Below are 24,040 nucleotides of genomic sequence, written 5' to 3' on the forward strand. Positions count from 1 at the left end.
TTCCTTCAAATTCTCAGAAGTTTTCTGATGTTCTTTAAGAGTTAAAGGAGACAAGTAAGGAGATTCAACAAATAAAGGCTTTTGTTTTGAGATATCTTGAAATTCAGAAGGCCCTGGTTCGACATCTTCATCCTAGAAGACTTGTTGGAATTGACTCCTTTCTTCATGAACCATACGTTCCCATGGCTGTTGACGACAAGGAGTTTGGGGACGATAAAGAATTTTTCAGAGGCCTCAACATCTAGTAAATCTTCTTATAAGAATTTTTTTTTTTTTTTTAGGAAGAATAACTAGATTTTGGAATAACCATTATTGTGATTACACATAGCTATATCCAATGTTTTCATCTTCATTGTTTTAGGTTTATTTGTTTAAATTCTAAAATTGTTTGGAAGATGATTTTTGCAGTATTAATCTTTAAGGTTTTATATATTGCAATATGTTATGGGATATGTGTGTTTGCGTCCGTGAACTATGATTGTCCCATACTTTGTCAAAAAATAAGTCTTTTGTATGTCGATATGCATGTATTGATAAAAGAATGAATGAACTTTTGACATTACAAAAGCTAAAAGCCTTTTATGTCATAATTTGATGGAAGAAAGGATAAAACTTTTGTTTTCTAGGATTATGTCTAATGTATGTCATTGTGCAAATAGTGATGGAAAATAATATGAATCATTGTCTATTCTGCAGTATTGATCTTCCCTGATCCATATTTTTTATGTATATACTGTGTTGCTCTGTAAGTTCTCTTATGTTGAGCATTTCCGATTAAATTAATCATGGGTTTTCTTGTGGTTAATTTAATTGAGTATTTTTGGATTCAAATTCATATTCGTATGTGATTTGTTATGTCCAAAGAAATCCTTCTTTTCTTGTGAAATTAAGGTCGCTCTTGTTGTTCTTTCGGGAATGACATTTTATGGGGGAGAGTTCTTAATTGAACTTGTGCTTAATTGCCAAATCTTTGTGGGGAGTGCGGTTGTGAAATATTATTGAGGTTATCTTGTATCTTTATAAACTCCTTTATGAAAGCATTTAGCTTCGGCTATATGATTATATCTAAAAAGTTGATATGTGATTTGTATTGGTCATAAAATGTCTCTACGGAAATTTCATTACGATCACACTAGTTTTCGTACCTTTGCCAATTTTATTGACAAAAAGGGGGAGAATTAATGTGTAGTTCACACTACAAATATATATGGTTTTCGGATCTTTATGTAAGGGGGAGTGGTTTCCATGTGAGGTGGAGTATTGACTAAGGGGTAGTGATACATACCACCATAGTATTGTTGTCGAAGTTGTGATACAATTGAACTTTGATGTTGTGTAATAATACTATAACACTGTTAACAATGATTGAGAATTCTTGTTTTCTCATTCTTATAGCTACGGATTTTCAACAACGATGATACTAAAGTTACAACCTTTGGAATCATTGGAGTACTTGGAAGTGACGAAGATTTCAAGTAATGTTGAAAACCAAGGAGATTAGACATGTGGAAGAGAAGCTACAAAGTTTATCTAATTATTTTGTATTCCATATGTATTCATAGTTTTGACACTAAAATTGACAAAGGAGGAGATTGTTAGAGCACTGCTCGGTCGAACTCGCATGCGTTGCTATCTCAAGCATGTTTTTCAATGTTAGTGATCAAAACTATAAGTATTGATTTCTAATCTACTTATAGCTAAGTCTCGGACTAGGATAGAAAGTGTAGTTGAGCTCAAAACTCCATATCGATCATCATACAAAGACGAAGAACTACTCAAGGAACTTGTCGAACTTCATCGACTAAAAGGTATGTGGAGACTTGAACTTATCTATCACTCAAAAGTCTATCTACTCTATCTCCTATCTTGAGACAAAATTCGTATTGTTATATAGACTAAGATTATATACATTTGCTATTTCGAGCCGAGTTTATCTCGCTTATCTATTTCTCGAAATATGTGTTGGTAAGCTTTCGCTTTGGCCAAGTTCATCTTTACTAGTTATGAAAGCCATATTAAGTTTCAGTTACATGAAAATGGCTTTGACGAAAAATGGTTTGTGAATAACAACTACATAACGTCCTCTAAGAATGTTTCAAGGATAAAAATGAGAGTTTAGAATACATAACCTTGGAAGGATATAAACATTGTGTAGTTACACATATGTGTAAGTCCTTATTCCTTGAACCAAAGTATGCGTACTTTGCTTCTCAGGAAAACCGGAACTAAAGTACGCGTACCAGTACCCACACCATCGGAAGTTCACGTCCCGTGAAAATCTGCTGGTAGTACTAGTTTCACTGAATTGGTTCTAAGGGCATCAATTCCAGTAAGGAGGAAGTCAAGAGTTCGATCCCCACCGCAGAGGTTTGTATTTAAATTAAATGTATACACTCCACAAAATTCAGGGATTAGCAACGGCAGATGATTGCTGCAAAGAGGTGTTGCAATAGTTGTCGACTGTTGCGAAAGGCGATGTGCAACTTTCCGCAACGGCTAAATTACCGTTGCGATAGTTTTTCGCAATAGCTACACACTTTTGCCAATTCAAAATTTCGCAATTGTTATAACTGTTGCAAATTTGAAAGACACAACTGTTTCCAGCTGTTGCAGAATGAAAGATCGCAATAGATATAGCAGCAGCGAATTATTTGCAACGTCAAAAAAATAGTGGTTTTGGCTGGTCAAAATTAGAGTTTCCAGGAACAAAATCAAGTCACCCCTGTTTATTAAAAAATCAAATTAATCCAAAAAATGTATTTTTTTCTTAATGTTAATTCACCATAACATACCATGATGAACTCCATACATACAAAAAGTAAGAAACATATCACTAAGTATAGCTAGAAACATTTGTTAAGCCCCAATGACATCAAATTTTGTGTGTGATATCAAAAGAATGACATACAATAAAATAATGAACATATAGAAGAACCTTGAACTTTTCCAAAGATATTCGTTAAACTTACCACCTAGTCCCTAATATCAAGCATGCGAGACCACTCATTTATCAAGTTTATCCTTAGCTTTCTGTAGGTGCACCAATTTCTCTTGCACTATGCAAAACATTAAGCTGATAAAACTCAGTACTAATTCACCTTGCACGTGCTAATAGTAATAAGAAAATTATGAGCATCCATACTCTCCAACCACACATGATCAGATATATGGATAGTACTCGGAACACTAGGATAGTCTCTATTCATAAATAAATGCAACTGACACCAAGTACTTTAAACTATAAAATTAATGGAGGATCAAGAGATAGGGGACCTAGTTAGAAGTTACAGTTGTCAATAAAATCCTAACAAAAATAACGAAAAGTTTTAAGAAATTACCAGTCCTGGCTATGTCCACGGTAAGAAGCCAAAACCCTGAGTTCCAGGATTGTCAAAATTTTCAGTGTCTAAAGAATTTTAATGTCGACCTATGCAAGCAAAAAATTAGCTCCAGTCAAATATGGGATTGTGAGAGAAATACACAAAACTAGCTCCACAAGCAAACTTTTGATAAAAAGAATTTTCAGGAAAGGAAAAACGAATGTAAGGTTACGGAACCTATTTACGGAGTAAGTAGTATTCATGTACGAACAACTCTCAACCCTAAAAAAAGGTAGAATTGTCGATTTTAACCCTCTTTTAATGATCAATCAGGGTAAATGTTTTCAATACCATTTGAGGATATGAAAAGATCAATAGAATTCCAGAAAACAAAAACAAAAACAAAATAAATAAAATATTTTCTTTTCCAAAAACCCAATAGTGCATAACTCTTGTCTCTTTGAATTCGGGCACATGAGACAAGATGCACTTTCAACACAATTAAGTTGTGTTGGGGTGAACAATAATATGTTCACCATCTAATTCCAGTCTGGAATTCTCAGTTCCCCTTTTCATGGTTCGTTTAGACATATTTCTTTTTTGTAGAGGTCTAACATTTTCTTTAGAAATTAACTTCTTCGGAGATGAGTTAAATTTACATACCTCGGGAGGATTCATCTTCAGAACAAGTTTGAGCTTGTTTGCTAATCGATTTGCTCTCCGTTGACATATCTTACTTTATGTTTGTACTTGAAATAATTTGAGGGACCCTTAGTAGTACAATAAGAACATCTCAATGTGGAGGATGGTTCAGGCACCATAGCTGAGCATGATGCTAAACAAAATAAAGTACCTGGAACATGTGAGATAGAATTTTCAGTAGATAGAGAAAAAAATCCATTTTATCCTCCAAAGTGGCCGAAGAAGTTTCTCAAGGAAGAATATCAAGATTGATTGACATATTACTATAATTATCAAAATTAATATGTTCTCCAAGGAGTGCAACACTTGATTTTTCATCTTCATTTGAATCATAGTGATCAAACATTTCATCAAGAGATCCAGCAAGACCTTTGTTTCCAGTGTATTTTTTACGATTTGGACACTTATTAGCAAAAAGACCAAAGCCTTTACACTTGAAGCATTGTGTAATATCCTCATCATCAGTGTCGACAATATCCTTGTTTTTAGGAGAGGCATGATCATGAGGTATTACTGATGATCTAGGTTTATCGCTGGTGAACTGTTTACTTCTCTTCAAAAGAAGATCTCTAAATCGTCTAGTGATCAGAGAGACTGAGTTGTCCAGATCTTCATCTGATGAATCAAGCTCAATAGGATCATCCACAGAGTTGCCAACACTTTTACTTTTGTCAAGTAATTTAATGTTCTTTTGTGCTTTGAAAGCAATATCCTTTCCAGATTTGGATATATGCTCCTGATCGAAGATCTTTAACTTCCCAACAAGATTATATCAGGAAATTTTGTCAAGGTTATTTCCCTCAACGATGACATTTTCTTAGAATCGTATCTAGCTAGCAACAATCTGAGAATTTTCATCACAATGTCCTTTTCAGGAATACTATTACCCAATGCAAAAGATGTATTAACGATGTCAGATACTTTGTGATTAAACTCATCAAATGAATCTTCATCAGTCAGACGAAGGTTTCCCAATCATAATTTAAGTTTTGAAGCCTAGCTTCTTTCTCAGAGGTATTCCCTTCAAATATGGTTTCGAAGATATCCCAAGCATCTTTAGACCGAGGGCAAGTAGTCACATGGTGCTGAAGATCTGTGGTAATGCCATGGATGATAACATTCAATCCGTCAGAATTTTTCTTTCCAGCAAGAATCTCGACAGGCTCATCTCACAAATATCCTTTGGAACAGTTACACCATTGATGAGTGCCAAATATTGTATATATTTATCCCTTTTTGTTGGCATTTTAACTCATCTCTTGTGCATTAATTCTACATTTTATCCCATATTCTGTATTTTCATTGTTTTCAAGAATAAATATTTTTATTAATTAATTTTGCATTTTTAGGTAATAAATAAAGTTCGGATAAGTCGCGGAGCGAAAAGAGCAGAAAAGTAGTGAAAAGCCGGGAGAAATTACGCAAGGAAACCGCGAAGAATGGTGCGCACAACCTCATTTTTCTACACACAAAAGCGCCTCCGTTCTCAGCCATCAGATCATTTCTCAGAAGCATCCGACGGTCGCTCCTTGCTGAGCATCAAAATCTGATGTCTCTGCCAAGCACCACAGCGCTGAAATTCCAAGCCTTCAGATTAGATGGTAGTTGAATCCAACGGTCGCTCCCTTGCTGCGCATCGAAGTTTGATATACCCGCCTAACACTACAGTACCTAACTTCATCAAGTACCATTCATTTTGTTGTATCATACAATCTAACGGTCACTCCAAGCTTCACTCCACATCACCGTCCGATCTACCTACCAGTTTCGCATCCAATGACTCAGCGTCACAGAACATCAAAACTAGATACACCCGCCTCATACCCTAGTGACCGAGCCACTACACCCCAACCAAACGAACCCTTCTCCATTTCAGTCGAACCTTACCCTCTCCACCATCTTCTCCACAGAACCACCTGCAACTACCCATCACCACCATCATCGCCACCAACTCACTGCCACCACCATTCCTTCTCAATTCATCATACAACCACTACCCATCACCACTATCATCCACCCTATCATCTATTTAAGCTATTTCAACAACTCCACCATCCTCTTCACTGTGAGGATTGGATTTGGTGAATTAGATTGATTGATGAAACAATTGGAAGCGTGGAGAGCATGAGAAGAGTCAGAGGAAGAATGGGTCGTCACCCATGGAAGGAATTATGCCATAAAATTAGGTAATTGCAAAACCTAATTTTGACTGACTTTGAAAAATTTGGGGGAAAATGTTAATTGGGTGTAAGAAGTATAAATTGATGTTTTGGAGAGCATGAGAAAAACACTATTGACCTCTCTGGACTAGCCAGTAGAGAAATTGCAACAAAATTTTATTGCACTTCAAATTTCAATCCTTATCAGTGAACAAGTAGAATATTGCTTATGTTTTTTTTTGTTATCTCAACTGTTAATTATGCTTGAATGTTTACATATGTTGAATGTGATTGTTTTTAACATGGTTAGCATGAGCTAATCATCTTCAGGCCAAGGCTCAGTGAAACCTTGTGCACTGTCAAGTGTGTTGGAATGAGTTGGTTGCTTCCTGTTGCTGTTTTGTGAGTGTGCATTTGAGAGACACCAATGCTTGTAGAGCCTGTGATTGGCTGTACTGTCAAAAGACAGCCAATGCTAGGGGTAGCCTAGCAAGCAAGTTGGTATTCTCTCATTTCTAGTTGTATGCTTAGGAAAGAACTTAACTTAAACCATGTTACTTGATTAGGATGCAAGGTGGATCATATGCTTTGGCTTGCCCATTACTTATCTTTCAATCAATCTTATTTTCAATCTTGTATGCTTATTTCACATGTTACTCTCCCTGTTTTTCATTTTCTTGCATTTTATAACTGTTTTGCACTGAGGTCAGTGCACTGAGCACAATCCTGCCCCTTGCCCTTGGCTGCCAAGCCTTGGTTGTTATTGCTTTTTCTTGAACTACTCCTTTGTTGCCTTACCCTGCACTTTTTGTTCTTGCTTACCTTTCTTTGCTTTGGTCCTTAACCTGCTTCTCTTTTGCTCTACTTCATGCTCTTGTTTATTTGCCTGCAACCTTGCCTGCCCTTAGCTTATTACACATTTTAGTTAGGAAAACTTCTCATAAGCTCCTCTCCCTGTGGACAAACCCCTACTCATCACTATATTATAAATTTGGACCTTGTATACTTGCAAGTGTTTTGTGTGCAATCTAATCTTCACACCAAGTTTTTGGCGCCGCTGCCGGGGAGCTGGCTGCCTTATCTGTGAAGTTTTCAAGGCTGCTGTTGGTGCTGTTGCTGGTGTGCAACTGCTGCTGCTGCTGGTGCTGTTGCAGTGCTGCTGCCAAGTTTGCTGTTGCCAATTTTCTGCAGTTCCTGGTGCTGCCAACTTGCAACTGCTGCTGCTGATCTGCTGGTGCTGTTGCACTTGCCAAGCTTGCTGCCAACTGCTTGCCAAGCTTGTTGCCAACTGCTGCCAGGCCTGCTGCCAACCACTTCTGCTGGGCTTGTGCAACTTCTGCTCTTGGGCTCGCAATAGCTGCTGGGCTGCGTTGTTGCTGCGGCTGGGCTCTGCTACACTTGTTGCTGCTGGGCTTGAACTGAGCTGCTAGGACGATCCTAAAGCCCAACTGGGCCTTGCAACTAAAAAGGGGATTAAAAGCCTATCTTTGGGCTTCCCTCCGAAAACAAGTAAGCCTAACCCATGAGTTAACCCACTTGGGTCTCATTTAAATTCAAATTTGGGCTTGTAATAATTTGTTTAATTATTCATTTGGGATTGTAATAATTTTTTATTTTCTTTTTGTTTTTCTTTATTTTTCTTTTATTTTCCTTTTTCTTTTATGGGTGTGTTTAAATTATTATTATTATTTTTATGAGTTGTGATAATTTATGATAGGTTTAGTTCAAAAAAATTTTCAAAAACCCAAAATTTTAAACCAAAAACAAAACCCCTTCTTTAAACCAAAACCCATACAAAACCAAATCTTCATAACCCTTGGGCCGAATTGTGTCCGATTGCTCTGTCTGACCAACATGTTAGTTAAGGTACCTACTAGGACATGATTGTGACCTACAGAGACCAGACAAACAGACTTGTTAGAATTAACCCAGACGAACCTATCGAAATTCTAAGTTCCGAGGGAGACAGTCCAGATCAACCAGAAACAATGGGAGAACCACGTACCCTCAAGGATTACATGTACCCAACTAGAGCCAGTCAACCATCCTGTATTTTGCTGCCCGAGGCCAATGGCCATTATGAGCTGAAATCTAGCACAATACAGATGCTTCCTATTTTTAGAGGTGTTGAGAATGAAAACCCTTACCACCATGTGAGAGAATTCGAGGAAATTTGTGGAACTCTGCGTTTCACTCAAATGACCGACGAAAACCTGAAGTTAAGGCTTTTTCCTTTCTCCCTGAAAGATAAGGCAAAGGCCTGGCTCTATGCTTTACAGCCTCAATCCATCATGACATGGGATGACCTCATAAAGGAGTTTTTCAAAAAGTTTTTCCCGAACCACAAGACTGCGACAATTCGTCAAAGTCTGAATAGCTTTGTGCAATTAGAAGGTGAGACCTTAGCTAGATACCTGGAGAGATTCAATGAATTATTGCTCCAATGTCCCCATCATGGTTTTGAAAAATGGAGACTTGTGCAAATTTTGTATGAAGGTCTAGATGTGTCCACCCGAACAACGGTTGAGTCGATGTGTAATGGTCTATTCGTAGATAAAACTGCTGAGCGTCTTGGGACTTCTTGATTGAAGTAGCTGAAAAGACGCAACAGTGGGAATCCATCCGTGAAACCAGAAAGACTACATCCGAAGCAAAGGCTTTTAGGATTGAAGCGGATTTTGAGGGAGAGCAAACATGGCATCAATAGTTAGGAGATTAGAAGAGTTAGAACTACATAAAAATTCAAAACCTTCCACCACTACTCTCCGAGAACATGTCGCTTCGTCTGTTTGTGCTGCTTGTAACGACCCCAACCATCAATTCCAAAATTGTCCAGATTTGCTTGCAGTCCAGGAGTCTAGGCTTGAACAGGCACATGCCATGTTTCAAAAACCAGAGCATAACCCTTATTCACAGACCTACAATCCAGGATGGAGAAACCACCCTAACTTTTCATGGTCAAAAGGACCCACTCAAGGAGGACCATCTCAACCCAATCAGAGCTATCAAAACAATCAGGGATATCAGAACAATCAAGGTTATCAACACCCGAGAAACCCTCAACAACAAAACTCTCAACAACAATCATATCCTCAACACAATACCGACAAGAGATTATCCACCCTAGAGGAAATGTTCCAGAGTTTGATGCAAAGTCAGAAAAATCTAGATCAAAAGATGGATCAAATATGTGAGAGAGAAAAGGGTAAACTTCCGAGCCAACCCCAACAAAATCCAAAGAGGATATTTCAAACAGGCACAACATCCTGCACTGAAACCTCACCTGATCAAATCCATGCCATTACCACCCTCCGAAGTGGTAAAGTCATCGAGAACAACGTGGGCGAACCTAATGAATCTGATACAAATTCCACGTTCTCCACAACCCCAGAAAACCAAAGAATCTGAGCAAGTTGGAAAATCTGACAATTCTACTCTGTGAATGTCCCTTTGCCAACTCATCTCCTGTTGCCCATTTCCTCAAAGATTGATCTATCAACAGAAAAGTACCCATTACAATGAGATGTTAGATCTGTTCAAGAGAGTCAACATCAACATTCCTTTTCTTGAAGCAATCAAGCAAATCCCTGCTTATGCCAAATTCCTCAAAGACTTGTGTACTCAAAAGCGCAAGCTCAATGTGCAAAAACGTGCTTTCTTAGCTGAGCAGGTGAGTTCCATCATTCTGAACAAAACTCCACCCAAGTTTAGGGATCCAGGATGTCCAACAATTTCTTGCACTATAGGAGAACACACGGTCAATAAAGCGTTATTAGACCTAGGTGCAAGTGTTAACCTACTGCCATATTCTGTTTATGAGCAGTTAGGTCTTGGGGAGTTGAAACCAACATCTATCACTCTACAACTGGCAGACCGATCTGTCAAGATTCCTCGTGGAGTGGTCGAAGATGTTTTGATCAAGGTTGACAAATTCTATTTTCCCGTAGACTTCATTGTCTTAGACACTCAACCTGTACAAAACCCAGACTGTCACATTCCTGTCATCTTAGGACGTCCTTTCTTGGCTACGTCCAACGCGATCATCAATTGTCAATGGAGTGTTAAAACTGTCTTTTGGTAACATGACGGTAGAATTGAATGTGTTCGATATTAGTCAACAACCTGTGAATCTTGATGATGATGATGTGCATGAAGTTAATATGATTGAAGGATTAATGCAAGATTCGTTGACTAACATTCTATCCGTCGACCCCTTTCAAGCATGTATGGAGAACTTTAACCCTGATTCCTATGATGATGCATACTGTAGTGACGTCCTATCTCTGCTCGAATCTGTACCTCAAATGGACGTCACTGAAAGGAAATATGAAGTGGAACCACCCTACTCTCTGATTCCAAGCTTCCATCCATTGTTGAGCCACCCAAGCTTGAATTGAAAACATTGCCTAGTACGTTGAAGTACGCATTCCTAGGTTCTTCTGATACTTTACCTGTCATTATTTCATCATGTTTAGACACGGAACAGGAAAGTAAGCTTTTAGAAGTACTTAAGGAACACAAAGAGGCCTTAGGATGGACCATCTCAGATCTCAAAGGAATTAGTCCCACCATTTGCATGCACCACATTAACCTTGAAGAGAATGCCAAACCATCGAGGGAAATGCAAAGGAGACTTAATCCTAACATGAGAGATGTAGTCAAAGGAGAGATCCTGAAACTACTTGATGCGGGTATCATATACCCAATTCCCGATAGCAAATGGGTTAGTCCCATTCAAGTTGTGCCTAAGAAGTCAGGCATTACTGTAGTTCAGAACGACAAGAATGAATTAGTCCCTACTCGTACAACCACAGGATGGCGAGTATGCATCGACTACAGGAAGTTGAACACAGTAACAAGGAAGGATCACTTCCCGCTCCCTTTCATTGACCAAATGCTAGAACGTGTGTCTGGACACAGTCACTACTGTTTTCTAGATGGCTTTTCCGGTTATAACCAAATTCACATTGCTCCGGAAGATCAGGAAAAAACTACATTCACGTGTCCATTTGGGACGTTTGCTTATAGACGTATGCCCTTCGGGTTGTGTAATGCACCTGCTACTTTTCAGCGTTGCATGATGAGCATTTTTTCTGACATGATAGATAGTTTTCTCGAGATCTTTATGGATGATTTCTCTGTTTTTGGTTCCTCGTTTGACGAATGTTTGAAGCATCTTGCCCTCGTGATATCCAGATGTAAAGAAAAGAACCTTGTTCTAAATTGGGAAAAATGCCATTTTATGGTGAATTCAGGAATAGTTCTAGGACACATCATCTCAGAAAAAGGAATTGAAGTGGATAAAGCTAAAGTTGACCTCATTCAACATCTACCACAACCTTGCTCTGTGAAGGAGATCAGATCATTTCTAGGTCATGCTGGTTTTTACCGGCGATTCATCAAAGATTTCAGCAAAATCTCCAGACCTCTGTGCAGTCTTCTCTCCAAAGATGTTGCCTTCAATTTCGATGCTGCTTGTGTGAAGGCATGGGAGGAATTAAAAACCCTTCTCACCACCGCTCCTATAGTCCGACCACCCGATTGGAAGCTTCCGTTCGAACTTATGTGTGATGCCTCTGATTATGCTGTTGGTGCTGTTTTAGGACAGCGAGTTGATAGACTACCATATGTGATATACTATGCTAGCAAAACCCTTAATGATGCCCAACTCAATTATTCAACTACCGAGAAGGAATTGCTTGCCGTCGTTTTCGCATTAGACAAGTTTAGATCTTATCTGATAGGGTCTAAGATCATCATATACACAGACCATGCGGCTTTGAAGTATCTTCTTTCCAAGAAGGATGCTAAAGCTCGCCTTATTCGATGGATACTCTTATTACAGGAATTCGATCTCGAAATCCGTGATAAGAAAGGTTGTGAGAATGTGGTTGCTGATCATTTGTCTAGATTAACTTTAGAGTCTATTGATGAATTGAGCTGATTAGAGAATCATTCCCAGATGAACAGCTGATGTCTATCTCAGACCTTCCTTGGTTTGCTGATATTGTTAACTACCTCGCTACAGGTAGGATGCCCTCACGTTGGTCGAGACAAGACCGCTCTAAATTCCTGGCTGAAGTCAAACATTTCCTTTGGGATGACCCATATTTGTTTAAGTACTGCCAGACCAAATCATTAGGAGATGTGTCCCCAACACTGAACAGAAAGATGTGATATCTTTCTGTCATGACCAAGCATGTGGAGGCCATTTCAGTGCCAAGAAAACCGCTGCAAAGATCTTGCAGTGTGGATTCTATTGGCCATCATTGTTCAAGGATTGCCATGATTATTGTGTTGCTTGTGAACGCTGTCAAAAGCTAGGAAGCATTTCGAGGAGAAACATGATGCCATTGAACCCCATTTTGATTGTGGAGATTTTTGATGTTTGGGGGATAGACTTCATGGGTCCATTTCCCATGTCTGACAGCAAGTTGTACATCCTAGTCGCAGTTGATTACGTTTCTAAGTGGGTAGAAGCCATAGCAACCAGAACAAATGACCACAAGGTGGTACTTTCATTTCTAAAGGAAACATATTTGCACGTTTTGGTACCCCTAGAGCTATCATCAGTGACGGCGGTTCACATTTTCGTAACAAGTACTTTGAGTCTTTAGTACGCAAGTATGGCATAACTCACAAGTTGCTACTCCGTACCACCCTCAGACTAGTGGACAAGTGGAAGTGTCTAATAGGGAAATTAAGCACATTCTGGAGAAGACGGTCAACCCGTCCAGGAAAGATTGGTCATTGAGATTGAATGATGCTTTGGGCCTATAGAACAGCTTATAAGACACCAATTGGCATGTCCCCCTATCGTCTAGTGTATGGAAAGCCGTGCCATCTACCTGTGGAATTAGAACATCGTGCCTACTGGGCAATCAAAGAGCTGAACTTTTCTCTGGACGAAGCTGGAATTCAAAGGAAACTTCAACTCAACGAGTTGGAAGAATTGAGAAATGAGGCTTATGACAGTGCCAAGCTGTACAAGCAGAAGATGAAGATGTTTCATGACAAGCGTATTCTGCGCAAATCCTTCACTCCTGGTCAGAAAGTCTTGCTGTATGACTCCCGATTACATCTTTTTCCAGGAAAACTGCGTTCCAGATGGAAGGGTCCGTACCTAGTACGCACAGTTTTTCCTCATGGAGCTGTAGAGTTGGAGGATGTCTCCAACAAGAACGTTTTCAAAGTCAACGGGCAGAGATTAAAGCCATTCCTTGAGCCATTTCCACCCGACATTGAAACAACCACCTGGAGGACCCAGTCTATGTGGACTAAACTGGTCCACTCTTTCCCTAAATAACCAAAAAGTTTTCCAAATGTTTCCCTAAAAACCAAAATTTTTCGTTTTCCCATCAAAACCAAATGTTTCCCAACAAAACCAAATTTTCCAAAAAGTCCAATCCCATTAAAAACCAAATTTTCTTGTAGATAATGTGTTAGTTAAATTTCCTTTTGTATATTTTGTGCTCATCCATTGTGACTGCTAATATGATGGATTTTTGCCTTGAATAACGGAGTTTTAATCGAGCTTCGCCGTACAATCGGGTATTCTCTCTCCTTTTACTCTACTCAGCATGTTCCTCTTCATATGTTTTTAATTCTTTCCATATTTTGAAACATTGAGGACAATGTTTAGTTTAGGTTTGGGGGTATAGAGTAGATACCATGATAATTGCCATAATTGAAAACGAACTCCTTCTTCTTTTTGAAAAAATTGAAAAATTCAAAAAAATTAAAAAATGAAAAAAATCATAAAAATGGAGCTCATTTACCTTGAAATGTTGACTCTTGTGCAAATATGTATTATTAGGAGTCTTAGTCTAGATATTTAGGCACCCTGATTCTAGCACAATTCACATAGTGATAAGAAATTTGCACGCGCACGATCTACCAATACATGTATGGCCTCGATCTTCAAGGTGTTGATAGGAAGTTACGATTGCCAATCACTTTAGAATACTGAACGAAACTTGACTAGCTTGTTCTTTGGTTGGTTGGGATAGAAGGTGGAGGTTACATTAAGAAAGACAACCATCGAATTTAACTGGGTGCATCAAAAAGGGCTACCTCTTGCAAAGTGTCATGTAATTTTTGTTTCTTTTTGTATCAAAAGTGTTCTCAAAAAAAAAAAAAAAAAAAAAAAAAAAAAAAAAAAAAAAATCAGAAAAATACAAAAAAATCAAGTATTTATCAATTCCATCATCTCTTGTTCCAAAAATAAAAAGAGATTTGTCAATGTAAATAAGAATCATGTAAATAGTCATCTTTTGTTGTTTCGTTGTAATAAGCAAGGAGGGTGTAAGCCATTGATGTACAACGCGAGAAATTGTGAAATACCTCCAACTCATTCACAGTTCTCGTAAAGTCCGGACAGCTAGCTAGATTTCGACCTCAGTTCTTAGCCTGAGAAACTATCTCTTGGTGATTAGTAGTCATAACTTCAGATCTTTCTTTACACATGTGTAGATACACTTTACACTCTTATCACATGTCCTTATTTGTTATCAGTGCTAGGATTGTGCCTTGATAGCTAGATTGACATCTCCATTTTGCTGTGAGCTTTAACTGTTTTGCACATGTCACGTTTGATGGAATCTGAGCTTATATTTTGACCTAGAACTTTGTAGGTACGTTCTAAGCAAACCTTCACGAGACTTCAACTCGTCCACTAGGGACACTTAGTGGTTTAAAAGGCTTAGTGCATACGCTAAATGCATTCGAGAGACCAGCGACAGTGGTATAGTTAGGATTCCCTTAGTTTTGTTTTACTTGAGGACAAGTAAAATTCAGGTTTGGGGGTATTTGATGAGTGCCAAATATTGTATATATTTATCCCTTTTTGTTGGCATTTTAACTCATCTCTTGTGCATTAATTCTACATTTTATCCCATATTCTGTATTTTCATTGTTTTCAAGAATAAATATTTTTATTAATTAATTTTGCATTTTTAGGTAATAAATAAAGTTCGGATAAGTCGCGGAGCGAAAAGAGCAGAAAAGTAGTGAAAAGCCGGGAGAAATTACGCAAGGAAACCGCGAAGAATGGTGCGCACAACCTCATTTTTCTACACACAAAAGCGCCTCCGTTCTCAGCCATCAGATCATTTCTCAGAAGCATCCGACGGTCGCTCCTTGCTGAGCATCAAAATCTGATGTCTCTGCCAAGCACCACAGCGCTGAAATTCCAAGCCTTCAGATTAGATGGTAGTTGAATCCAACGGTCGCTCCCTTGCTGCGCATCGAAGTTTGATATACCCGCCTAACACTACAGTACCTAACTTCATCAAGTACCATTCATTTTGTTGTATCATACAATCTAACGGTCACTCCAAGCTTCACTCCACATCACCGTCCGATCTACCTACCAGTTTCGCATCCAATGACTCAGCGTCACAGAACATCAAAACTAGATACACCCGCCTCATACCCTAGTGACCGAGCCACTACACCCCAACCAAACGAACCCTTCTCCATTTCAGTCGAACCTTACCCTCTCCACCATCTTCTCCACAGAACCACCTGCAACTACCCATCACCACCATCATCGCCACCAACTCACTGCCACCACCATTCCTTCTCAATTCATCATACAACCACTACCCATCACCACTATCATCCACCCTATCATCTATTTAAGCTATTTCAACAACTCCACCATCCTCTTCACTGTGAGGATTGGATTTGGTGAATTAGATTGATTGATGAAACAATTGGAAGCGTGGAGAGCATGAGAAGAGTCAGAGGAAGAATGGGTCGTCACCTATGGAAGGAATTATGCCATAAAATTAGGTAATTGCAAAACCTAATTTTGACTGACTTTGAAAAATTTGGGGGAAAATGTTAATTGGGTGTAAGAAGTATAAATTGATGTTTTGGAGAGCATGAGAAAAACACTATTGACCTCTCTGGACTAGCCAGTAGAGAAATTGCAACAAAATTTTATTGCACTTCAAATTTCAATCCTTATCAGTGAACAAGTAGAATATTGCTTATGTTTTTTTTTGTTATCTCAACTGTTAATTATGCTTGAATGTTTACATATGTTGAATGTGATTGTTTTTAACATGGTTAGCATGAGCTAATCATCTTCAGGCCAAGGCTCAGTGAAACCTTGTGCACTGTCAAGTGTGTTGGAATGAGTTGGTTGCTTCCTGTTGCTGTTTTGTGAGTGTGCATTTGAGAGACACCAATGCTTGTAGAGCCTGTGATTGGCTGTACTGTCAAAAGACAGCCAATGCTAGGGGTAGCCTAGCAAGCAAGTTGGTATTCTCTCATTTCTAGTTGTATGCTTAGGAAAGAACTTAACTTAAACCATGTTACTTGATTAGGATGCAAGGTGGATCATATGCTTTGGCTTGCCCATTACTTATCTTTCAATCAATCTTATTTTCAATCTTGTATGCTTATTTCACATGTTACTCTCCCTGTTTTTCATTTTCTTGCATTTTATAACTGTTTTGCACTGAGGTCAGTGCACTGAGCACAATCCTGCCCCTTGCCCTTGGCTGCCAAGCCTTGGTTGTTATTGCTTTTTCTTGAACTACTCCTTTGTTGCCTTACCCTGCACTTTTTGTTCTTGCTTACCTTTCTTTGCTTTGGTCCTTAACCTGCTTCTCTTTTGCTCTACTTCATGCTCTTGTTTATTTGCCTGCAACCTTGCCTGCCCTTAGCTTATTACACATTTTAGTTAGGAAAACTTCTCATAAGCTCCTCTCCCTGTGGACAAACCCCTACTCATCACTATATTATAAATTTGGACCTTGTATACTTGCAAGTGTTTTGTGTGCAATCTAATCTTCACACCAACCATCTACTGTAATCATTGGAGGATTATAGCCATTAACAACGCGAACCCATGATTGAAAATCACACGCTTGAAGAAAGGCACGCATAAAAAATTTCTACAAAAGTAATTCGAGCCATCGACGACTGGCGGTACGTTTATAGAGATAACATTTCTATCCATAGGGTCAGATTGCTACAAACACAGACTTATGAGGTCTTAGCGTGTTTGCCTGCTCTGATACCAACTGAAAAAGTGTAGGTATAACAACCACACCAAATAATTCGTTCGGAAATCCGTATGGACTATTCCAATATAATTCTGATAGCACCAGCATATAAGGAGAGCTCATATACCAAAGAGTTATAAATCAATTTTTAAATACAATATGCAACCGAACAGATAGAAATTTGTGAGCACGATTGATATGAGAAATAACTTGGATGGTACTAAAGACCAATACCTGAGTGCCACTCAATTTATATCCAACATTCAAGGTCGGATTTACCAATTGATTGAACTACGCACAACCTATGATATTTCAATTATATAAAATAATATAATGTGGAAAAGAAATAACACAGACACCAGAAGTTTTGTTAACGAGGAAATCGCAAATGCAGAAGAACCACGGGACCTAATCCAGATTAGAACACCACACTGTATTAAGCCGCTACAGACACTAGCCTACTACAGGTTAACTTCAGTATGGAATGTAGTTGAGCCCTAACCAAGTCTCACAATGATTAAGGTATAATCGCGTTCCTTACGCCTCTAGAACCACGTCGGATTCTGCGCACTTGATTCCCTTAGATTATTTCACCCAAAACTAAGAGTTGCTACGACCCAGAGTCGAACAATTAAAAACAAATCCGTGTCACCTATATAAGTTTATTCTGATAGATAAATCTGTCTCCCACAGTTAGCTACGAAGTTTTTGTTCCCTCTTTTGATAAATCAAGGTGAACATGAACCAATTGGTACTTTTGTATTATACTCCTAAAATATCAATTACCTCACAATAACTTAATTATATGGTAGTAAAAGAAGTTATTGCGGAATCACAAAGAATAAGACCGAAAGTTTTGTGATTACTTTTTATATGTTACCTATCGGAGATAAATCTCGAGCAAATCTTAGAGAAGGTAGTACTCAATACGATAAAACAAGTTGGATTAGAATACTCAACTACAGAGAAAAGAGTTGGATCTGGCTTCACGAATCCCAAATGAAGTCTTCAAGTCGTTAACCTATAATGGTTTCGGAAAAACCCAGGTTACAGGAGAGACCACTCTAGTCGGAACTAGGACACATGACAGTGCCGGGATTAGGTTTTCAAGTTGCTATAGTTCTCCCTTATATGGTCTTTAAAATCAGGGATTGCGTTCAATCAAAGATAAGATATCTTAGTAACAAAACATTCAATATTCACCGTTAGATGAAATCCTGATTTAAGATTCAAGCTAAGTCTGCTTAAAACCAAAGCAATATCTCTCCATCATTAGATGGTCTTAGCATGTTACACACAAATGAAATATACCTTTATTTAGATATGGGTAGCCGTACCTAAACGTGTATATTGAGTTGGTTCAATTACAGTTACACGAAGTTACCCATATGAACACTTTTGACTTAAACCACATTCATCTAACACATCTGATCAACTATGATGATCAATTAATCATGAAAGATAATCAAATGAGTCTAATTGTGTTTAACATAGAGTTGTTCAATTGTTCACTATCTCATATAAATATATATGAACCAATTGAAACGAAATCAGATTGATTCGTAATCGTAGAAATTACTTATATAAGAATCATTTCATAAACATTAAGGCACGGTTTGCAAAAATTGCATTCCTTAATTCAAATTTGTTTTTGTTCATGAGTATGAAAAACATACGTAACCGATTTTAGAACTTTAACCACTAAGTTTGCAAACAGGTACACAAACTATAACTTACAGACATTAGTCTTGTCCATCCGTTTGCAACACAAACGAGTATGCAAACAACCGTCCCAGACCTAACTCAGGTAGAATCTTTCGCATACTGGTATGCGAACAAGGTTCCCGTACTTTAACAGTTAAAACCGTTTGCATACTAGGTATGCAAACAAGGTTCCCAAACCTGAATCATACCAAAACAGTTTGCATACTAGGTATGCATATTGTGTTGTATCCGGATAAAGTTTTTTTTCTAAACTCCCATTTTAATCATTGAAATATTCTTAGAAGACGACAATATCTGTCTCACACAAACTATTAGCTTATAAGTAATTTTAAGTGATCGAATGATCAGTACGAAATTTCCAAGTCAACAACAAATGATTTTCTCACACAAATCATGTAAGATGTTTCAAGGAAATTTCCACATGATCCTCTTTTGACTTAATATTTAGTTTTCAACAAATAAATTGTTTCCAACTAAACTCGTCAAGAATATGATGAATGTAGCTAAAGCAAAAATCTTCCAACAAATATTTCGAGAAATATATAAGCGAGATAAACTCGTCTCGAAATGTCAAATGTGTATAATATAAAATTCTATATAGTTATACGACTTAGTCTTATTGGGAGATAGAATAGAATAGGCTTCTGATTGATAGATAAGTTTTAGTCTACACATACCTTTTGTTGATGAATTTTCTCCAAGCTCTCCTCAGTAGATCTTCGTTTTCAATCAATGAACGCCGTAAAGTCTAAAGCTCCACTACACATTCTATCCTAATACAGGACACAAGTATAAGTAGACTAGAAATCAAGATTTACAGTTTTGATCAACTAAACTTAACAAACAAGCTTGAGATAGCAACGCTTGTGAGCTCGACCGATCAATGCGCTAACAATATCTCCTTCCGATACTGCATTCCCGACTCTGCTTTCCTGTGAAGATTAGGTCTCCCGATTTATCTCTTCTCGGCCCAAGTTCACTTTCTCCTAACAACAATGGTCCCGATATCAACTAATCCGATATTGCTACTCTGCCGATCCAAGTCCTCTATCCTCTGCACCCGGGCATGTCGTGACGTGATTCTTCTGCTCCTACGCGTGCTCTGTCAGTGCATTTAATGCCTTCTCCCTCGATTCAAACCCGGTCGTTGAATATGGCCTTTACTTTACACGTGTTTACCTCTCCTCCACATGCAGTAGATATTCTCTTTTACTGTATCGGATCCGAAAGTGTGATTCCATGCTTCTCTTTACTCAGTTCTTCAGTGCGTCATCATTTGGATTTATGCCACCTATGTTTTTCAATTAAGTGCTACTACAAAGAACATTAATGTCTCGGATTCAGCTAAGATCCTGAGATTGTAGCTTTCCTTTTTTTAGCTCCTTTCTCTATTTAGCCAAAATCTGTCAATCGTATCATCTGTTTAAAAAGTAACATATAATCAGTGTGTATGTGGTATATATTTCTCGGTCATGTCATATGATTTAAATGACGGTGTCTTGTGGATATGCTGAAGGATCTATCATTCTTAATGTAATCCTGGAGGTCACCGAGAGCTATGGAGAAACTGGTATATATATTATTCCCATTATATACTTCTGATATAGACCAAAGGATATATCATCCTCTGTGTCAACATGTATCCCTCCCTTAAGAAAAGATTTATGATGTTTCACTTTCAAGTTATAAATATTGGAATATAGACCAAAGGATTTTCCCTATATATGGTCCCCATGGAAGATCTTAGTTTCTTCCAACATCCCACTAGCACGACATCCTCGAATTGGCAGTGAAATTTCATGCAATTGATTTTGCACTTGAGAGCAAGCTCATTAACACCTAATCATAGTTGAGTCAAGTTGGCTAATTCATGGAGACACTTTTCTCCGTAATTGTGTAACAAATGAGGGACAAAGGGATTGCTATGCCTTTAGACAGGCTACACAAAGATAAGGTCATCGCATAATAGCTATCTGCGGGAGGTTATTCACTCTGGATAGAAGAATCCTAGGATACTTCTTGCAGGTACTCTGTCTAACTCAGAGAAAAAGTCAGAGAAACAGGTTCAGTGAAGTCCAAACGGTGTACCCACAACCATAAAAGTTTGGATTATCTCAATATACCATAACTTATTACTCAAAACAGGTTCGGTTTCCCACAAAGTTGTCATAAATGGATTTTCATAGCAACTTATGAATTCATCCTAGTTAGTGACCAGGCAAGGATTCTTCATTTCCCTAAATCACAAATGCCTCTCCCTACAACAAAGGTCGACTTAGAAACATTCAAACAGTTTGTATAAAATGAATAAATCTCATTAAACGAAAAACCAAAAGGTCGAGCCGTAGAATTAGTCCGGCTGAATAAAATAGACAATGTTGCATCACAACACAAAAGAAGAGATCAAGTCTATTTAGACATTTCGTCGTTAAGAAACATCAATCTCATTAGTCATTATTCGTTAAAATTATACACAAGTGAATAGAGTTGCGTAATATATTATGGATGTTGAATTGGTAACATCACGTATTCGTAAAAATATCTTTTTCGAGTTGGTAGCACATCCATACTGAGTTTTAATTTTAAATTTAAGATATTCAATATCAAAAGCTAACGATGTTACTACTCTACTAAAGAACTCCAGACATATCATTCAATATTTGGATTTTTTTTTGAAAATGTTTCGAGTTTTGGTTAATGATTCAGGATATAATGGTCTAGCATAGGCAACAGTCTCTAGGATTGTTTCACGGAACCACCTTCATACCTCCCATATGGCATACACACAGAACAGCACAAATGTGAAGTGGCTATTACAAAAATCCCATTAGAGAAGAAGGAGATGAAAGCTCCAGCGTTAATATAATATAACAAACCAATCGTGCAATGATGTTATTCAGTGTGTACCAGCAAGGACAACTAAGTCAAATGATCTGAAATTTCACATCAAGATGGAAATTTCTCCCCAAAGGGACTATTTCAAAATTTTCTTTTCTCTTTCGTTTTTCCTCAACTTGGAGATTATTATATGTAAGAATGTGACATCATAATAAGGCTATATATAGGGATAAAGAAGTGCATCATAACATCACAACTCAAAAACCTCATCAGGAAGTCCAAAGAAAATGGCAAGAATAGGAACCTCAATGGCTTCTTCAATCACAATCTTTTTAGTGATTTTCATATCTGTTAGCTTTCCTTCAAGAACCATAGCAAATGGCTATTTCTATGATTCACCACCACCCCCAACTCCAGTTTACACATACGAAGCACCACCACCACCTACACCTGTGTACGAGATGAAGTACAAGCTTGCACCCGAGTACGAGCCTCCCGTTTACAAACCTCCAGTTCATAAGCCCCCTGTTTACCAGCCTCCCGTTTACAAGCCTCCAGTTTATAAGCCCCCTGTTTACAAGCCTCCAGTACACAAACCTCCGGTTTATAAGCCTCCTGTGTACAAACCCCCTGTTTACAAGCCTCCGGTTTATAAGCCTCCTGTGAATAAGCCTCCCGTTTACAAGCCCCCAGTGTACAAGCCTCATGTTTACAAGCCCCACGTTTACAAGCCCCCTGTTTACAAGCCCCGCGTTTACAAGCCTCCGGTATACACCCCAGTCTACAAACCCCCAATGTACAAGCCTCCAGTTTACAAGCATCCTGTCTACACTCCAGTTTACAAGCCACCCACCCCCGTCTATTGATAACAATGATAACATGTCAACATCACCGCCACCCCGCTACCCCCCCCCAGTTCATAAATGCCAGTCACTACCTTCTGCATTATTGTTACCATGTAAAAATTACCACCTCCAACTACTCTAGCATCCAAACATTAATAATTTTTGAAGCATCTCGAAACACATAGAGCATATGGGACGAACATGTAGAGATGTTTCATTGTATATGTTATCACTAATTTATTTCAGTGTGTATTTGGTGTGTAATTATGAGCCATTGAAACTCTATGTTGCTATAATTTCATTTATTTTGTACGGTTGGAAATTATAAACTTTGTATCTACACTTTGTTTTGAATTTGAATGAAGATAATTTTCAAAAAGAAAATCATTATCGTATGGGGTTATGGATCAATAAGGAGATGAACCATCTTCTACCAAGCCATTTTGAGTGAATTTTCAGAGAGCCATTTCCTCATGAGCATACAGCCATATAAATAGTCCTTCAAGTTCTTGATTTACAATAACAGTACAATTTTGTTAAATTAATCAGTGATAAATTAATAATTTCGATAAGATAATATTTTTTGCCAGTCCGAATTCGGGCCAATGTTCTAAATTAATAACCCCGCTAAATTTATAAGATAATAAAAATTTAAGTTTTTAATAGGGTCCAACGAGTATATAAATTAATAATCAGTATACTAACACTATATTATAGTGCCTTATTAAAATGAGAATCTACAATTATTTATTTTTTGTTCTCATTTGTTATACATTGGACTTCATCTCTAATTTTTTGTACCCCTTGAGAATTTTCAAAATGACTTTGTTGAGTTTTTTTCTTCTTACTTTAAATTTAACATCAAAGTATATATTTATACACATAATATGCCATAAAGTAATTAGAAAATAATTTAAACTGAAAACAAAATCTCTACATAATTGATAATACACACTTAATTTAGAAATTTAAAATTAAATTTAGTATGTTTCGATATAATAAGTTATTATTAATTTATCAATAAAGCATTTGAACCCCTAGGTGGCCTTAGTGGCCGAGTTATAGTCTCGGGAGGGTTTACAAGAGGTGTACCCACAAAACCTTGACTTCTAATTGGTCACAAGTGTCCAAAGAGCTATGAGGACATACATATTCTCAACCTATCGCCAAGTAACTAAAATGCAAAAGAAATCACAGATCTCCACTCTACATCTGAATAAAGAAAAGGGGAGACTCCGCTTTGCAGCTGGATAAAGAGATATCCGTTATACAGCTAGATAAACATTATGATATGTATCCGCTTTTCAGCTGGATAATATTAGGAGAGAGATAAAGATGAGAGGGACATCTGCTATACAGCTGGACAAATTATGTGTGATGAGTTGGACCAGTGCTAGAGATATCTTGTGCCATATGGAAAGCGGACTAACAAA

The 24,040-nt window shown here is 37.9% G+C and overlaps 1 protein-coding gene across 1 annotated transcript; it reads left to right on the plus strand.

Annotated features, from left to right (window-relative positions):
- Window positions 1-22,028: 22,028 nt before the first annotated feature.
- LOC113330182 (repetitive proline-rich cell wall protein 1-like) lies at window positions 22,029-22,929 on the plus strand. The gene has a single exon (XM_026577028.1). The coding sequence runs from the start codon at window positions 22,050-22,052 to the stop codon at window positions 22,626-22,628; it is 579 nt and encodes a 192-aa protein (XP_026432813.1). The 5' UTR covers window positions 22,029-22,049; the 3' UTR covers window positions 22,629-22,929.
- The last annotated feature ends 1,111 nt before the right edge of the window (window positions 22,930-24,040 follow it).

Source organism: Papaver somniferum, unplaced genomic scaffold (genome assembly GCF_003573695.1).
Source record: "Papaver somniferum cultivar HN1 unplaced genomic scaffold, ASM357369v1 unplaced-scaffold_117, whole genome shotgun sequence".
In the NCBI taxonomy this organism is placed as follows: domain Eukaryota; kingdom Viridiplantae; phylum Streptophyta; class Magnoliopsida; order Ranunculales; family Papaveraceae; genus Papaver; species Papaver somniferum.